At 52.5% G+C, this 15,036-nt stretch overlaps 1 protein-coding gene across 1 annotated transcript; it reads right to left on the bottom strand.

The window, feature by feature from the left end:
• Positions 1 to 882: 882 nt before the first annotated feature.
• Positions 883 to 7,990, bottom strand: CLEC3B (C-type lectin domain family 3 member B). The gene is made up of 3 exons (XM_068152812.1): positions 7,721 to 7,990; positions 4,162 to 4,260; positions 883 to 2,726 (listed from the first exon to the last, which is right to left on the bottom strand). The coding sequence occupies exons 1-3, from the start codon at positions 7,836 to 7,838 to the stop codon at positions 2,326 to 2,328; spliced, it is 618 nt and encodes a 205-aa protein (XP_068008913.1). The 5' UTR covers positions 7,839 to 7,990; the 3' UTR covers positions 883 to 2,325.
• Between the last annotated feature and the right edge of the window lie 7,046 nt (positions 7,991 to 15,036).

The raw sequence follows: 15,036 nt of genomic DNA, 5'->3' as shown, positions 1-15,036 counted from the left end.
CATGTCTGACTCTTGGTAGCTACACCACTGCCTTAGCCCAGGCAACTGGGCTTCTAGAACATCTAGTTTGGTGAGATAATGTCCTGCTGGCTGTGCCTCTCCTCGTTCCTGTGCAGCCATGGATTGCTGTTTTTAAAGGCACATCTTCAGGTTGCTGGGGAGAAGAGTTGTGAAGTATTTGAAGCTTTCATAGAAATACAAATGGTCAGGGGCTTGCTCTGAGCAGCCTGATCTAGTAAGGATGCCCCTGCTGACTGCAGAGGGGTTTGGACTAGGTGACCTGTGGAGGTCCCTTCCAACCCAGCCCATTCTGTGATTCCTGGCAGGGTTGTGGGGTTAGGCTGGCATAGCAATGCTGTGAATGTTTAAAAGAAGGAAAATTTCTCTGTAATGATTTGGTTTGTTTTCAAGCTTTCCACACTCTTTGCCCCAGTTCCATGCTTTCATCTTCTTCCAGTGGCTCAGCACTCGGGGAGTTGGGATCCAAGTCTTCCCAGCAGTGGAGCAGTGTCCATGCTGCACATGAACCCAGATGAAACTCAGGCTGCCCATGGCCAATCCTGCTCTATCAGTAAAGCAAATCTGTTGCTGTGGTTGAGCTGATTCATGTCTGCCCACCATGAATCAGGGAGCAAGGAAGGACATCTCTTCTGGGTCGGCCCAGAGTGAACTTCCCAGCAGCAAGGGGAGGAAGGATATCTTAGTAAACTACACAAGGATTCCCTGCCTCTATCCCATGCATGGGGTGAGAACGGGGGTGTGGGGATCCTATCAGCTTTATTGCAGGACAGGAGGCTCTCACCTGAGAGCGCCCCAGCATGGCTCTGGAGAGGATTGCAGGGAGAGGAAAGCTCTCCAGGCACACTGACACAAACCAATTCCTTCAGCAAGCCATAGATTTTTATTTTGTTTTACTGAGCAGTGCAGTGGCAATAGTGACAGCCCCAGGAGTGTGTGCCCTGCGTGTGTGTGTGTGTGCTGCGTGAGCCCTCCAGCGTGGCTCCCACTCAGCACCTTGGAAGCCCCACCACTAGGCTGGCTTTAACCAAGGCAGCAGACTGAAGTACCTCTCCCATGGGCTCCCCAAGATCTTTGTGTGTTGACACCCCCAATCTGGCATCACAGGGGGCAGGACCCAGACCTGAGGGGTGATTCCCAACACAGGGCTGCAAAGAACTGCTGATAGCTTCCACACAGCAGCCAGCCAAGCTTCGTTAAAGTGGTTGGGTGGCCTCTGCTTGTTGCCCATCACTGCTGTTTATTTCAGGTTGTTTTTTTCCCCCTTTAAATCTCTTTTCAGGAAAAACCAAATTGCTGAGGCCAGACCTTAGGCTGGGCTTGACTTTGGGCATAAACAGTACTCAGCAGATTCATGTTTGCTGAGGACTATGCCTGTGAAGCCTGTACAATTTCAGCTGGGTTACCATCACTTTGAGTAGGTCAGATGATTCCTAAAGCTGCTCAACTGAGTTGTCCTGAGGTTTGTTTTCCACACACAGCTGGGTTTAGTGTGGCAGCACACCCCCGATAGCATTGTGCTTCTGTTACAGACCTCATACTTTCATCTTCTATTTCCGTGCTGCAAGTCATCCCTGCTCCCTCCCTCAGTAAAGCTGAAATTGGTGAAACTGGCTTCTGGCTGCTGAGGAAGGACAAACAGAGCAAGGAATGCTTCTGAGAAGGACACTCACCCTCTTGGTAAGTCACCCCATGCCTTTTACTTGTTAATTGATTCAGGTGCATAGCTGGACTAGCAGGACAACCCCTTGAGCAGCCAGCCCTCAGCCACTAAGCCAAACTGTATCTCTTGATGCAAAGCAGGAGTGATTCATCAAGACAGGACCTTGATCCCCAGGAGCCTGGGTTGGGGCATTGTGAGGAGCAAGGAGCTCTCCTAGATCACTGCCAGGGTCATGGGAAGCGAAACAGGAAGAGAAAGCAGGCACTAGCTATGCTGGTGTCCCACCAAAGCTCAGTCAGGTGGGAAAGAACCTTGCAGAGCGACAGCCCTGGGCAGCCGTGGGTGGCTGCTTGCCAGGCTTGGCTGCTACACCGGTTCCTTGCCAGATTCCTGTGCCCTAACCAATTCCTGGGTGTAAAACCAGATCCATAGCTCGTGCCTTAGGAGGAGCAATGCAGCTGCTAACGGGGCTGAGTGTGGCCAGGCAGGGAGCTCCGGCCCCGGCTGAGCCGCGGGGACTCCGCGCAAAGTGATCTTGCTGGAGCGTGGGCGGCCGCGCAGCTACTCCTGCACGCCCACAGCGCTACAGCCCCTGGCTGAGCAGGAAGCCGCAGGCTGCGGGCGGGCAGGGGGCAGCGCCGCTGCTACACGATCATGAACTGGCAGACGTAGGGCAGCTGCTCCCTGCACCTCTTGTCGAACCACTTGCCCGCCGCGGCCCCCGACAAGGCGGCGCAGTTCTCCAGCTTGCCGCCGTCGGGCTGGGCGGTGATCTCGCTCTCCCAGTTCTTGTAGCGCAGGGGGCCCCCGGCCATGTCCACCCACCTGCCCTCCGTGGCCATGTCGTTGAGGCCCAGCCAGACCTCGGCCTCGGGGCCGATGCTGCGCCGCAGGTATTCGTACAGGTCCTCGTTCTCCTGGGCGCCCTGCGGCGTGCTGAGCGTCCCGCCCTGCGCGATGCAGCTCTCGCTCGCCTCGTGGTAGGGCTTCCGCTCCGGGAACGCCAGCAAGCACTTGAGGTGCACTTTGGTGCCCTTCAGGCAGACTGAGAGGTTCCAGGCAAACAGAGCAAGAAGACAGAAAGGGAGTTGGGGTTAAAAACAGTGCCCAGCAAGCGGTGGCGGCAGCAGCAAATAGCAGAATGCCAGCACGGGTTGGAAGGGACCTCTGGAAATCATCCCAGTCCAAGCCCTCTGGCTAAAGCAGGGGCACCCACAGCAGCTTGCCCAGGTGGGTTGGAATCTCTTTCTGGGCAGGCCGCTCCAGGGCTCCAGCACCTACACACCAATGAATTTTCTCCTGATGTTCAGATGGAATCTCCTTGGTTCCAGTGTGTGCCCTCTGCCCCTTGTCCTGTCACCAAGCACCACTGAAAAAAGTCTGGCCCCATCCTCTTGGCCCCTGCCCTATAGATACTGATAAGCATCGTGCAGGAACCAAGCTACACCCATCACTTCTTAGACCCCTGACAGCAGGAGATTCCTGCTGCACACATCCCCATGGCTGTGCCCTCTCCATCTGCAGACCACTGGGGTAAGTGGACCTCAAGGTACCTCCGTCACCCCCCTGAGCCCTGCTGCTACTGTAGTAGAGGCACAGTATGGTTCTCTTGCCCCTTATAATGGCCTTTTCCAGCTTCTGCTATGCTTTCTCCCATGATATTTTTAGAGTCAAAGTTGGCTGTGGGCACTTCCAGGGTGCTGGAAAAAAAAATTCTGTGCTTTGAGACATCTTAATTATGCAAATATGAGGACAATGTCCTTTTTAATGGGCTTTGATCAGAAGCATTGTGCTTGTACTTGCCTCTGATTTCTAGTGTTAGGAATATCAATTTATTTCTGTTTTATGATCTAGACCCTGAGAGTGCAAGGCCACACATGAGAATCCAACCCAATGAGTGTGAGCTTGGGTCTAAAGCCTTGGTGTTTTGCTTGTGTTCCTTGTAAGAAGAAAATTCTCCCTTAAGCTGCATTTTTGTCTTGTTTCTGTTTCATGTCCTGCAAGTCCCTCTCCTATTGCTGCCAGTGGAGCTGGCAGACAGTAACTGTGGAGCATGGCTGGAGGGTGGATGTTTTGGGCCTGTATGTGTTTAGTGAAGCACACTGGGACTCATCTCTCTGTATAGCAGACCAAGTCACTACTTCACCATGGTTCAAAGGAGTGAGCTCCATTTGCCTAAAGCACAGCCCAGTCTGTTACCCACCCCTCTGACTCCTGAAGGAAGGTGAACCCCTGACTGAGTGCTGTGGACATACCCACAGCTCTGCCACTGGGAAGAGGAGACCCACAGGCTGCACAATTCAAGTCAGAAACTCCCTGAGGAGCTTCAGCAGCCTGAAGGAATTGCAGTGAGAGCACATTTTGTTTTGCTTCCCCGAGCTCTCTCCCTGTGATGGATGCCTTGGTGAGCAACTGAAGTCCCTTCATAAGCAGCTCCTCTCTGAGTGCAAAACTCAGGCCTTCTCCAGTGAGCCCTTTACCTGTCTGCAGTGCCTGCTTTTCCTTCAGCAGAGCAACCTCTTGAGAGATGTTGTCAATCATGGCCTTCAGGTCTTCAATCATTTTGAGGCTCACACCATCTGTTGGAAGGAAACATAAACATTGTCTGTGTGCCCTGGGGAGGCAGCTGAAGCTGTTCCTGCCATCAAAGCTGCCCAAGCTCTGCCGTCAGAGGACAAACAAGAGGCACCTGCAAAGCCAATGCCTGTCTTGCACACGGAGCAGGAGTGTTTGCTCACTGGCCTGTTCCACCAGCGACCCAGGTGTTTCAGCTTGCTCCAGCTGGGTTTGCTGGTGGGTCCTCACCATGCAAGGTGGAACATTGTCTTAGCAGCTACCTAAGTGCCCTGTCACTCTACACCATCTGGCTTCCCAGTCCTGGGCCACACAATGTCCTACAGAGGGCTGATGTGTGCCAGGATGTTGAGATGAGAACCAAGAGCTTCAGCTACAGAGCTGGTACCATGCCTGTGTCCACAGGCAGAGTTTTCTGTTCTACTGTTGGAGGTTTGGTCTCTGTGCTGTCATCTGTGCAAGGCTTGCCCTTGATGAAGGCTGTCACAGCTTGGGTTTGCTGCCACTGAAGCCAGTGTGGGGGTAGCCAGTGCTGCCCATGGGAGCTGGAGTGAGTCCAGATGTGGCTCACTGTGAGCAGCAGGATGAGGTGCAAGCAAGGGTGAGAAGAAAAGGAGACTCACAAAAGGTTCTGAGGTTGTAATGAGGTGGGGGTTGGTCTCTTCTCCCAAGTGACAGGACAAGAGGAAACAGCCTCAAGTTGCACCAGGGGAGGTTTAGACTGGACACTAGGAAAAATTTCTTCACACAAAGTGTTGCAAAGCCCTGGCCCAGGCTGCCCAGGGCAGTGGTGGAGTCACCATCCCTGGAGGCATTTCAAAGCTGTGTAAATGTGAAGCTGAGAGACATGGTTCAGGAGTGCCTTGGCAGTGCTGGGTCAGCAGTTGGACTCTCTGATTTTAAAGGTCTCTTCCAACCTGGATGATTCTGTAAGGATGGGGCTCACAAGAATTTTGTTTGAAAGCCTGGCCAGAAATCTAGCTGAAGATGTTCCTGCAGTGGTGTGTTGAGCTAGATGATCTTTAAAGTCCCTTCCAAGCCAAACCACTCTGTGGATGTGTTTGATGCTGCAAATGAGAGCTCTCACCCTGTTTGTCATGTCCTAATTCTATGCCAGATAACAACCTAAGCTCTCTTCCCTTAGATTTGATTGATTAATTCTCCCTCTCTGCAGTCTGGATCTCTTGAGTTGCTAAGCTTTGCCTGTGCAGGCAGCAGCTGCTTTGTTCCCATCCAGAGGTGTTTTCCATCCAGAGGTGTTTTCTGTCCTCCAGCACTGCTCTAGTTTGTGAGATCTTCCAGCAAACCTCCCTAGCCAGCAGTCCAGTTTCTGCTACCAAGCAGCTCCAGGAGAAGCTGGGGCTGTTCCCTGCACCCAGGCTGTTCCCTGGTGCAGAGGAAGACAGTATCACAGTATCACAGTACCACTTAGGTTGGAAAGGACCTCGAGGATCATCGAGTCCAACCTATCAACACAGACCCCATGACTAGACCATGGCACCAAGTGCCACGTCCAATCTCCTTGTGACATTGAACTCACCCAGGCTGGGTTGATATTGGTGTAAATGTCAGGGAAGGGCACACAGACCACAAGATCACACTGAAATTTTGGGCAGCAGCAGGAGTCTAAATCGGTCCCTGTCCACTGGTTCAAGCATCCAGCCTCAAATTTCCTTCTCTGGTAACCTTATACATAAAGATGCAACCTCCTCTGCCTCCACCACCCTGCCACAGCTGTGCCCAAAGGGACCTCCATCCCCAGGTTTGGTGAGTCTCCAAAGCTAGGGGGGATCCATCACCCACCACCCCTGGGCACTGTTCTGGGCAAGGCTGCTGGAGGAGGAGGGCAAATCCTGCCTATCCCTACCCCTGAACTGCTGCAGCTGGAAAAAGCACTGGGAAGTAACTGGAGGGGGGAAAAGTCCTAAGAGCTGGCACAGTGAATGTGCTGCCTCAGCATTTGCTAAAGGCTATGGTTTGGGTTTTTCATGTTGAAACAGCACCCTTTTTGTCCTGAAGCAGATGCAAATGTAAGCAATAATTACAAAACCAAACCATACAAAAACCCCAAACCAAAACAAAAAAAGCAACCAAAAAAAACCACCCAACAAAGAAAATACACAAAATAAAAACTCCCAAAAGATGAAAGCTTAGCTTACAAAATGCTTTCATTTTCTAACCATTGTGGTTTGGCTGCACAGCTTCAAATAAAATAAACCCAGCCAAAGACCCCCGTGGCTTCAACCCTGCCTGATCCTCCCCACTAAAGGGCAGGGGTTGAGCTGGGCTTGGATGGGGATGGGCTTGCAAAGAGCCTGGGCTGGAGGTGAAGATGGGATGGGACCATCCTGCTGAGCCCTGGCCCCTGCTAGTGAAAAATTGCCACCAGCTGCTCTGATTTTCAGAACACCTCCCTCAAATGTTTTCAAATCACAGGCCAAATCTTCCTGTCAAAAAGGCCATTTCCCTCCTAGTTTCTTGTCAGCAGTCACTTAGAAACAGCAGCTGCAGTGGTACAGAAGTAAACTCCAGCTCTGTCAGTAACAAACATCCCCTCTCTGCTGCCTCCAGAGAGTGCAGCACAGGGACCCTGCCTGCACCCAGAGGGAACAGTCCCAGACCACAGCTGTGGAGTAAAGCAGCTCTGCCATCATTTCATAGAAAGACCTCACAGGGGAAAAAGGGAAAAGTTCTCAAGGATGGAATCTGACAAAAATAGCTATTGGGTGAACATTGAGAGCAGCCCTGCCAAGTGAATTCCTGGGATGCTTCTCCCTTGCTCCCTGATTCCTTCCAAGCAGGAGTCCTCCAAGCCCACACAATGCAGACGCATTGGGAAGGATCCCAAGCAACACAAGCTGCTTCCTCACCTGCAGTTCCTTCTGCTGTCATTCATGTGCATTGAGTTGGGGGAAGAAAAGAGGGGAGGGGAGTGAAAAAGGAGAAAAGAAAATAAAGAATGGTAGGGAAAAGAGAACTTGGGCAGCTTTTTGTGTGCCTTGCCCTCTGGTAAGCCTGAGGAGCAGAGCTGGTGGAGGGCTTGACTCACATTCAAGGGCACTTCATTTTAAATGAAGATCCATATTGCTATTTAATTGAGCATCTATTATCTGTCTGCTCATGCCTGCACATCTACAGTAGCCTGGCAGCTGTCCTAGAAAGGGACATTCTAGTGGGGGAAGGGTTGGGGGAACCTCAGAGGTACCAAGGAAGAAGCCTTGCCCTCTGAAATTCAGACCCGGCTGTTCTGTGAATTTATTCAAGGTAGGAACCCACCCAAAGCATTTCCTTCTCCTAACTGTGGTGCAGGAGGGCTACCCAAGCATTCCCACGGGGGAAAAAGTCTCTGCTAGGAGCTGAGATGCTTTCTAAGCAGTTCAAGTACAGAACTGTGACATGCTCAATGGGCTAGTGGCACCCCCTCAGGGTTTCCTGGCAGGGGAGGTGCTTCCTTCCCTTCCTTACCTTTCTTGGGAGCCGCTGGTTTTTGCTTGGCTTTGCCGTTTTGCTGGCTGGAGATGTGGGCAAGGGAGAGGAGGCAGAGCAGGAGGCAGAGGAGCAGGCAGGCTCCCCGGGGCGCCATGCCGCTGCTGTCCGAGGTGCGGAGGCTCTGACGGCTGCCTCAGCCCCGGCTTGGAGCAGAAAGGGCTGAGCCGTCCCAGCACGCCGCCCGCTGAGCCCCGGCCAGAGGCACACAACAGGCAGCTGCAGCCAGGGCTGGGAACATCCCAGTGGGGTTGTGTGCCTCAGCTGCTTGTTTGGGTTGGGAAAAAAAAAGAGGAAAAAAAAAAGGAATGAAGGTCCTGCAAGGCAGCTCAGCTAAACACGAGGAGAGGCTGTGAGGAGCTGGAAGGACTGAATTACTGCCTTCAGCTCTTAGGGAAATGGCATGGCTCTGAGACCCCCCCTGTAGGGCTGGGGCCGGCTCTGGACTCCTCAGCACACGGCAGGCGTTGACCTGTTGGAAGCAATCCAGAAGAGGCCACACAAATGATCAGAGGGCTGGAACACCTCTCCTGTGAGGACCAGCTGAGTTGAGGGTGTTCAGCTTGGAGAAGGCTCCAGAGAGACCTTAGAGCTGCATTCCAGTACTTAAAAGCCTAGAAGAAAGCTGGGGAGAGTCTTTTTAGCAGGGCCTGTTGTGACAGGTCAAGGGATGATGGTTTGAAACTAAAATAGGAGAGCTTTAGTCCAGACAGAAGGAAGGTTTTTACTGTGAAGGTGGCAAGACACTGGCCTGGGCTGCCCAAAGAGGTGGTAGAAGCCCCATCCCTGGAAACATTCCCCAGGGTTGGATGGGGCTCTGAGAATAAACTGCTCCACACAGCAGCCATTAACCTTAACTCTTGTCTGAATGCTTCAGGCAGGTGCCACCCAGCACAATGTGCACCACTGGAACTGCAGGCACATAAAAGATCTGAGATAACAGGGATGTGGCTGCAAAAAGAGCTGGCCTGGATTTACTTTGGCCACAGCTATGCTCTCCTGCCTTGCACTTTTGCTGAGTAAGGAAAGCCCTGCCTTCACATCCCCCCTGATCAGAGCTCTCTTGCAATCCAACCTTTTGAAGTCAAGCTTGGTTCTCGCTCCCCTTTGCCACACCCCCCCAACCCCACTCAGATTTAGGCAGGGAATGTGTGCTTTGGGGATTTGCTACGCTCCTGCCTGGACTGTCCCAAGAGGGGCTGGAGCCCAGGAGATGCCAGGCTCCAACATGCTTACAGAGGTGTTCCCTTCTTTGACACTTGAGTAGCATTTACACAGTCAAGGTCCTTTTGGTAAGTCAGCAGCTCACAGCTTTCCTTGGCCCCAGAGTTGCTTGCCTGCCCTTGCTTTGATTCCTGCCCTGCCTGCTCTTTGCTGTGTATCAAGCAGACGGCTCTGGAGTGGAGTCCCACAGCCATCCCTAGCCACAGGGGTTTGGATGTCTGGGACCTGCCAGAGGGCTGCATTTCTGCCAGTGCCCAGCTGAAAGAAGGGCAGGTCAGCTTTTCATGAGCCCCTGAGGGTACAACCAAGGGCTTCTCTCCCTGAGCCCCCACAGCAGGTCCTGTGTTGGATGCCAGCATTATCTTTCTTGAAGAGAAGCATTTTTTTAAAAGTATTCCAAAATCTTGTCTCTGGCTGCAGCACCTACCCACAGGGGGCTTTGCTCCAGCTCTGCCCTCTGCAGACTGAGAAAACCTTATCCTTAACACTGCAAAAGCTGATCAGCTTCCCTGAACCTGCCTGGCAGGAGCAACAGCTCCAGAACAGAGATGCTACAAGGAATGACCACGTGGAAGCTGGAAGGTCTTTGCTTCTGCCCAGCTCATCCCTGCCTGGGCTCCTGCAGAGCCTGAGGCTGCAGTTCCAGTTAAGTAACTGGAATAGCAGTGGTCCTTTGTAGGTTGGCTCTTTGGGCAGCCATCATTTGAGACCCCAATGATTCACACCCCTTACACGAGGCAGGCATGGAAGGTGGCAGAGGTAGAGCTTTTTGTTAGATGGACTAACACAACTGGAAGACAGCAGCAAGATTTTGGCCACACAAAATCCTTCCCCTTCAGGGCTGAAGGAGAAGCAGCAAACCTGAGAGCTGGCACATGCAGCCCTTCAGGGAGAAAGGGAGCATACATGGGGAAAGAGAGCAACACCCAGGTCATGGAAGGGTTAGTGAGAGGCAGCAAGGCTATAATCAGACCAAGAACCCAGGGGTTAGTCCTTGATCTTTTACATCTGTGCTATTATGGATTTTACTTCCTAGTAAAAGCACTTCACTGGCTAGTTTGAAGCCTGGTCCCATGGTCAAACAGCTGTGAGCTGTAAGGAAACTGGTTCAAGCTGCAGAAGAGGGCAGAAGCAGCTGTACTTATGGGGCACAGGGAAGCAGGCTGAAAAGCTGACGTGGCTCTGGGGAACCCAGCAAGCCACAGTGCCGAATCTGAAAGGCTTTCACTTAGCAGCATGGTGTCTGGAATGAGCCCATGAGAGGACACTGGATGCTCCTGGCAGCAATGCAGGCCTGGGATTTTGTGCCCAGCCAGGCAAGGAAATGGGCAGGGAGATCAGAGGCTGTTTTGCTTTAGCTGCTAGGGAATGAGCAGGTATGGCCCAGGCCAAGAAATGAGGCAGCGCCGCTGCACAACAGCAAGAAAGTGGAGGGGGGTTAGAGAGCAGCATTCACAAAGCTATCAGCCAGTCAGCAGCTACCATACCTGCATTTGCAAGGCTGCTACCACTTCAGAGGCAGCCCACCACAATGCTGAGCACTGCCTGCAGTCCCCTCCACTGGAATGCTCCCCAGCAGCAGAGCAAAAGAGAGACCTAAAAGCCAATGTTGTTATGTGTGGGGCTGTGCAGCTCACTGGCTTGACTCACAGCTGGGGCAGCACACTGGGGTTTGACCTCTGCTGCCTTGACCAAATCTTTACTCTGCAGCACGAGGATCTGGGTCTCAGTGACACCACTGGAAACTCAGAGGAGTTGGAGAGAAATAGGGGCGAGTGGTGGACAGTAAAAGCCAAGCTGCAAGGAAGTTGAGCTAGCAGAAGGCAACCTCTGCTCATTAGCCGCTGCTCGAACTCATGCTGGCATCACTCCTGATCTCTAGCAGCACAAACAGCAGCAAAACATGTTCAAATGGAAAGAGCCCAACCTAGGGATCATTGTTTGTGAGACCAACCAAGGAGCAATGCGTCATAGTTCAGGAAAGGGTGGTTTTCCTAAGGACAATGATGGGGAAAGTCAAGGAATCAGCACTTAGCCAAAATGTTATCCCCAGTGTCGGCTTTAGAAAGTCGGCTGAGTCCAAGGAAGGACCCGACCCATCCCATCCCATCCCATCCCATCCCATCCCATCCCATCCCATCCCATCCCATCCCATCCCATCCCATCCCATCCCATCCCATCCCATCCCATATCTCTACCCTGCATTCACCTAGGGTCACAGGACAGAAGGATCAGTGTTAAAGGCAATTCTTGGACCTCCAACCAGACCCAAATGAAGCTGGGCTCAGGTGCCCTCCTGCTTCCAAAAGCAGCTGGACTGAAGGCCTCACCCTCCTCTCTGGAGCATGTGGGCTAGGGGTAAATCTGCCTGTCTTCACTGCTTTGCTCTTCTGCCTGTCATCTACATTCTAAAGTCCAAGCAAGCCAAAGGAAAACTGTAGTCAAGTGTCTACATCTAAGAGCAAGCTCTGGAGACCTTCCTAATCATGGAGGTTCACTGAGCAGGCTGCACAAGCCCAGCTGTCTCGGCAGCAGCAAAAGAGAAGTCTCCACTGAGATGGAAGTCAGCATTTTATGACTGGCAAGCAGATGGCTCTGCCAGCTTCTGCCCTTTTAAATGCTGTTCTCAAGCTTTGAGTGACTTGTTTGTTCTCACAGGGCTGTGGATGCTGAATTAGGAACTCTAAGAGAGTTCCCATGTCAGCCTCAGCAATTCCTTAAATACTTGCCTCCCCCTCCCCCTTTTTTTTTAATTTAGAGACAAGTTTGTGTGATCAGACAGCAAAATGAATGCAATCCATGCCCTTGAAAAGCCTCAGCAGATTGAAGTTGGTGCCTCTCTCCATGGGGACGACTTCAGTCATGCTTTTTCAACCCATAAATTGCCAGCCCTAGAAACACCAAACCCTGCCATTCGCCACAACACAGCCTGTGGTGAGAGCTCCTCTGGATGGCAGAGCCTGCCTGCTGGTGGCTCTGAGTACCTCCCAGTGCCCAAGCACAGCTGGCTCAGCTGTGGCTCCTGGATGCTAGTTGGGTGGAGGAAGGCCTCTGTACGTGAGAAAGCGGCTGAGATTTTCTCTCCTCTTTCCCCTCCAAAGGCAGGAGCTAAGGGGCTGAGGCATCACAGAATGGTAGGCGCTGAAAAGGACCTCTGGAGATCAGCTAGTTCAAGCCCCTGCTAAAGCAGGTTCACCTAGAGAAGGTTCACAGTATCACAGTATCACTAAGGTTGGAAGAGACCTGAGGATCATCGAGTCCAACCTATAAACACAGACCTCATGACTAGACCATGGCACCAAGTGCCACGTCCAATCCCCTCTTGAACACCTCCAGGGATGGTGACTCCACCACCTCCCTGGGCAGCACATTCCAATGACGAATGACTCGCTCGGTGAAGAACTTTCTCCTCACCTCGAGTCTAAACCTCCCCTGGCGCAGCTTGAGACTGTGTCCCCTTGTTCTGGTGCTGGTTGCCTGGGAGAAGAGACCAACCCCTTCCCAGCTACAACCACCTTTCAGGTAGTTGTAGAGGGCAATGAGGTTACCCCTGAGCCTCCTCTTCTCCAGGCTAAACAATCCCAGCTCCCTCAGCCTCTCCTCACAGGGCTGTGCTCAAGGCCTCTCCCCAGCCTTGTTGCCCTTCTCTGGACACGTTCAAGTGTTTCGATGTCCTTCCTAAACTGAGGGGCCCAGAACTGGACACAGTACTCAAGGTGTGGCCTAACCAAAGCAGAGTACAGGGGCACAATGACTTCCCTGCTCCTGCTGGCCACACTATTCCTAATGCAGGCCAGGATGCCATTGGCCCTCTTGGCCACCTGGGCACACTGCTGGCTCATATTTAGGCAGCTGTCAATCAGTACCCCCAGGTCCCTCTCTGTTTGGGAGGTCTCCAGCCACTCCAACCCCAGGTTGCAGAGGATCACACCCAAGCAGGTTTTGAGTCTCCAGAGAAGGATTCACAACCTCCCTGGCAGCCTGTTCCAGCGCTCTGAAAGCAGCCAAGAGTAGCTATGACCTTCTCAGTCTGAACAGGGGAGATAGATCTGATCTACACTTGGTGTGATGTGAAAGCTCAGGTGTGCCTGTGCTGCTGAGCTTACCTGCATCTTGGGAACAGGACAGCAACAGAGATCTTCACAGAGCTCCTAAGATAACCACAGCCTGACTCAGAAGTGTTCTAGCTGATGAAACTGAAGTGGAAGCCATCAGCAGGGAGCAGGCTGTCTTGCAGGGAAAGCAAACAGGTATCTGGTAGTGGACATCTGGAAATGAAGTTGATCCGATACAAGGGAAAGCCAAGGCACTGCAGCCCCTCTGTGGGCAGACAGGTACTAAAGTGCCCTGCTGTGGCCCAGCACTACCTCAAGAGTCTTGGACTTCACCAGAGGCATTTACAACCTGAAACCAGCCCCTGGCAGTTGCCTCCCTGCCAACAGGCAGGTCTGCTCTTGCACTTTGCTCGAGCACAGTAAAGGAAAGGAGGGAACAAGGCTCTGGGAAAGGGACTGAAGTGCTTGGGACTCACCCAGCAGAGTCACTTCTTCCCTTCTCTGGGTCTCAGTGGCTGCTTACTGCAGGGCAAGTAGAAGAGGGCCACAGCAGGACTGGAGACCACCCCACTGCTGAGGAGGACAGCCCTAGCAGAGGGTGGTAAATTCCAGCTAATCCCTACTTACAGAAAAAGTCCAGAACTCTGCATTATCTACATCAAACCAAGGTGCTCAGTCCCCCAAAGACCTGCACACTCCAGGAACCCCAGAGGAGCCAGCAGCAAGCTGTAGCTCACAATGACTTGTTTTCACAAGAGGCTGGGTTGCAGCAAGTTTTCATAAAGCCTGAGTGCAGGTGGCATAGCCCCCTCCTCCCCACTGCTGCCAACCCCAGGGCACAAGCAGCTACAGTCTGAACTGCTGCTGCAGCTGTGAAACACTGGCTGGTGGGATTCCAGGGCTTGGTGAAATCTGCTGAGCATCACCCTGAGTGTGAAGGCAGATCTGAGGGCACAAAAGAAGGAAAGCAGCCAGGCCCACTAACCCTGTCCTGCTCCCTGGGGGACTGTCCCTGTCAAACAGACCTTTAAGCTGGGATACATGAAGATAAAAAACCAAAAGGAAAGCAAAAGGTAAATTGCTTTTCAGGCAACACAAGAAGCAGCCTAGCAGGAGCTGCTGGACTCCTCATCTCTAGCACACAGCTTGCAGGCTCCCAACATTCTCAGCAGAAGCAATGAATTCCTGGGACAAACAGAGCTATCCCACTCTGCAGATGTTTCCTCTTAGCTCTACTGGACTTGAGTCAATGAAAACGTGGCAAGATCTGCACAGCAACACATGGAACTTTCCACCACCCCAGAGAGGAACAGGAGCAGCCTCTGCTGAGGCCTCTGTTGAAAAACTGCTATTTTTGTTCAGAAGGGAAGGGAGGGGTTAATGAAAGCTAAGAAAAGAGAAATGGGCAAGCATGGCTCTCAGCATGCCTGAGAACCAGAGTCTCAAAGATTTCTTGGCAGATGTTGTATCAGCTGGGAGAGCTGCAGGCCCTTTGCCCCTGTCAGAGCTTTGTTTATCTCTCTGGAACAAGAGCTGGTAGCAGCAAACCTCAAGGGGCAGCTGAGCCCAGCCAGCAGCTGTGTAGCTGCCAGTAGGGCAGCCCCTCAGGGGCAGAAGCAGCCCTAGTCTGCCTGGGGTCCCACTGCACCCCAATGCTTTCCCATGTCAGCAGATGGGATGTAGTGAGTGTGGAAAGAGTAGGACCCCTTGAAGATCCTCATTTCATTTTGTGCCTGCTTACCCAGCTACAGAAGCCCTGGGGGGGAGCATGTGTGGTTGGAGGAGGCACTGGAGATCCTTGCACCCTGTTAATTCGCAGTGATGCTCTCAGGAAGTGCTTGGTACTGAGTGTCTAGCTGCTGGGGCTGCCATTTTTGTACACACAGCTGTTCTGCAGGCTTCCCTGGGCTGGCAGCAGGCAGAGATGCTTGAGTACCAAGAGTTTGCTTTTTAGGTATCTTGAGCACACAGCCCAGAGCTCAGAATTCTAAATGTTTACCCTCTTTAGTAAGATGT

This window comes from Melanerpes formicivorus, unplaced genomic scaffold (genome assembly GCF_026170545.1).
Source record: "Melanerpes formicivorus ecotype bairdi unplaced genomic scaffold, bMelFor1.0.p_v2 SCAF_24, whole genome shotgun sequence".
In the NCBI taxonomy this organism is placed as follows: Eukaryota; Metazoa; Chordata; class Aves; order Piciformes; family Picidae; genus Melanerpes; species Melanerpes formicivorus.
The sequence above is the reverse complement of the archived record's forward strand: the minus strand, read 5'-3'. Positions and strand labels throughout refer to the sequence as shown.

Coding starts and splice junctions, on each gene's coding strand:
- CLEC3B (XM_068152812.1), bottom strand. CDS start 7,838: ATGGCGCCCCGGGGAGCCTGCCTGCTCCTCTGCCTCCTGCTCTGCCTC. Junction 4,261..7,720: donor ACCAGCGGCTCCCAAGAAAG/GTAAGGAAGGGA, acceptor TCCTTCCAACAG/ATGGTGTGAGCCTCAAAATG. Junction 2,727..4,161: donor AAAGCAGGCACTGCAGACAG/GTAAAGGGCTCA, acceptor GGAACCTCTCAG/TCTGCCTGAAGGGCACCAAA.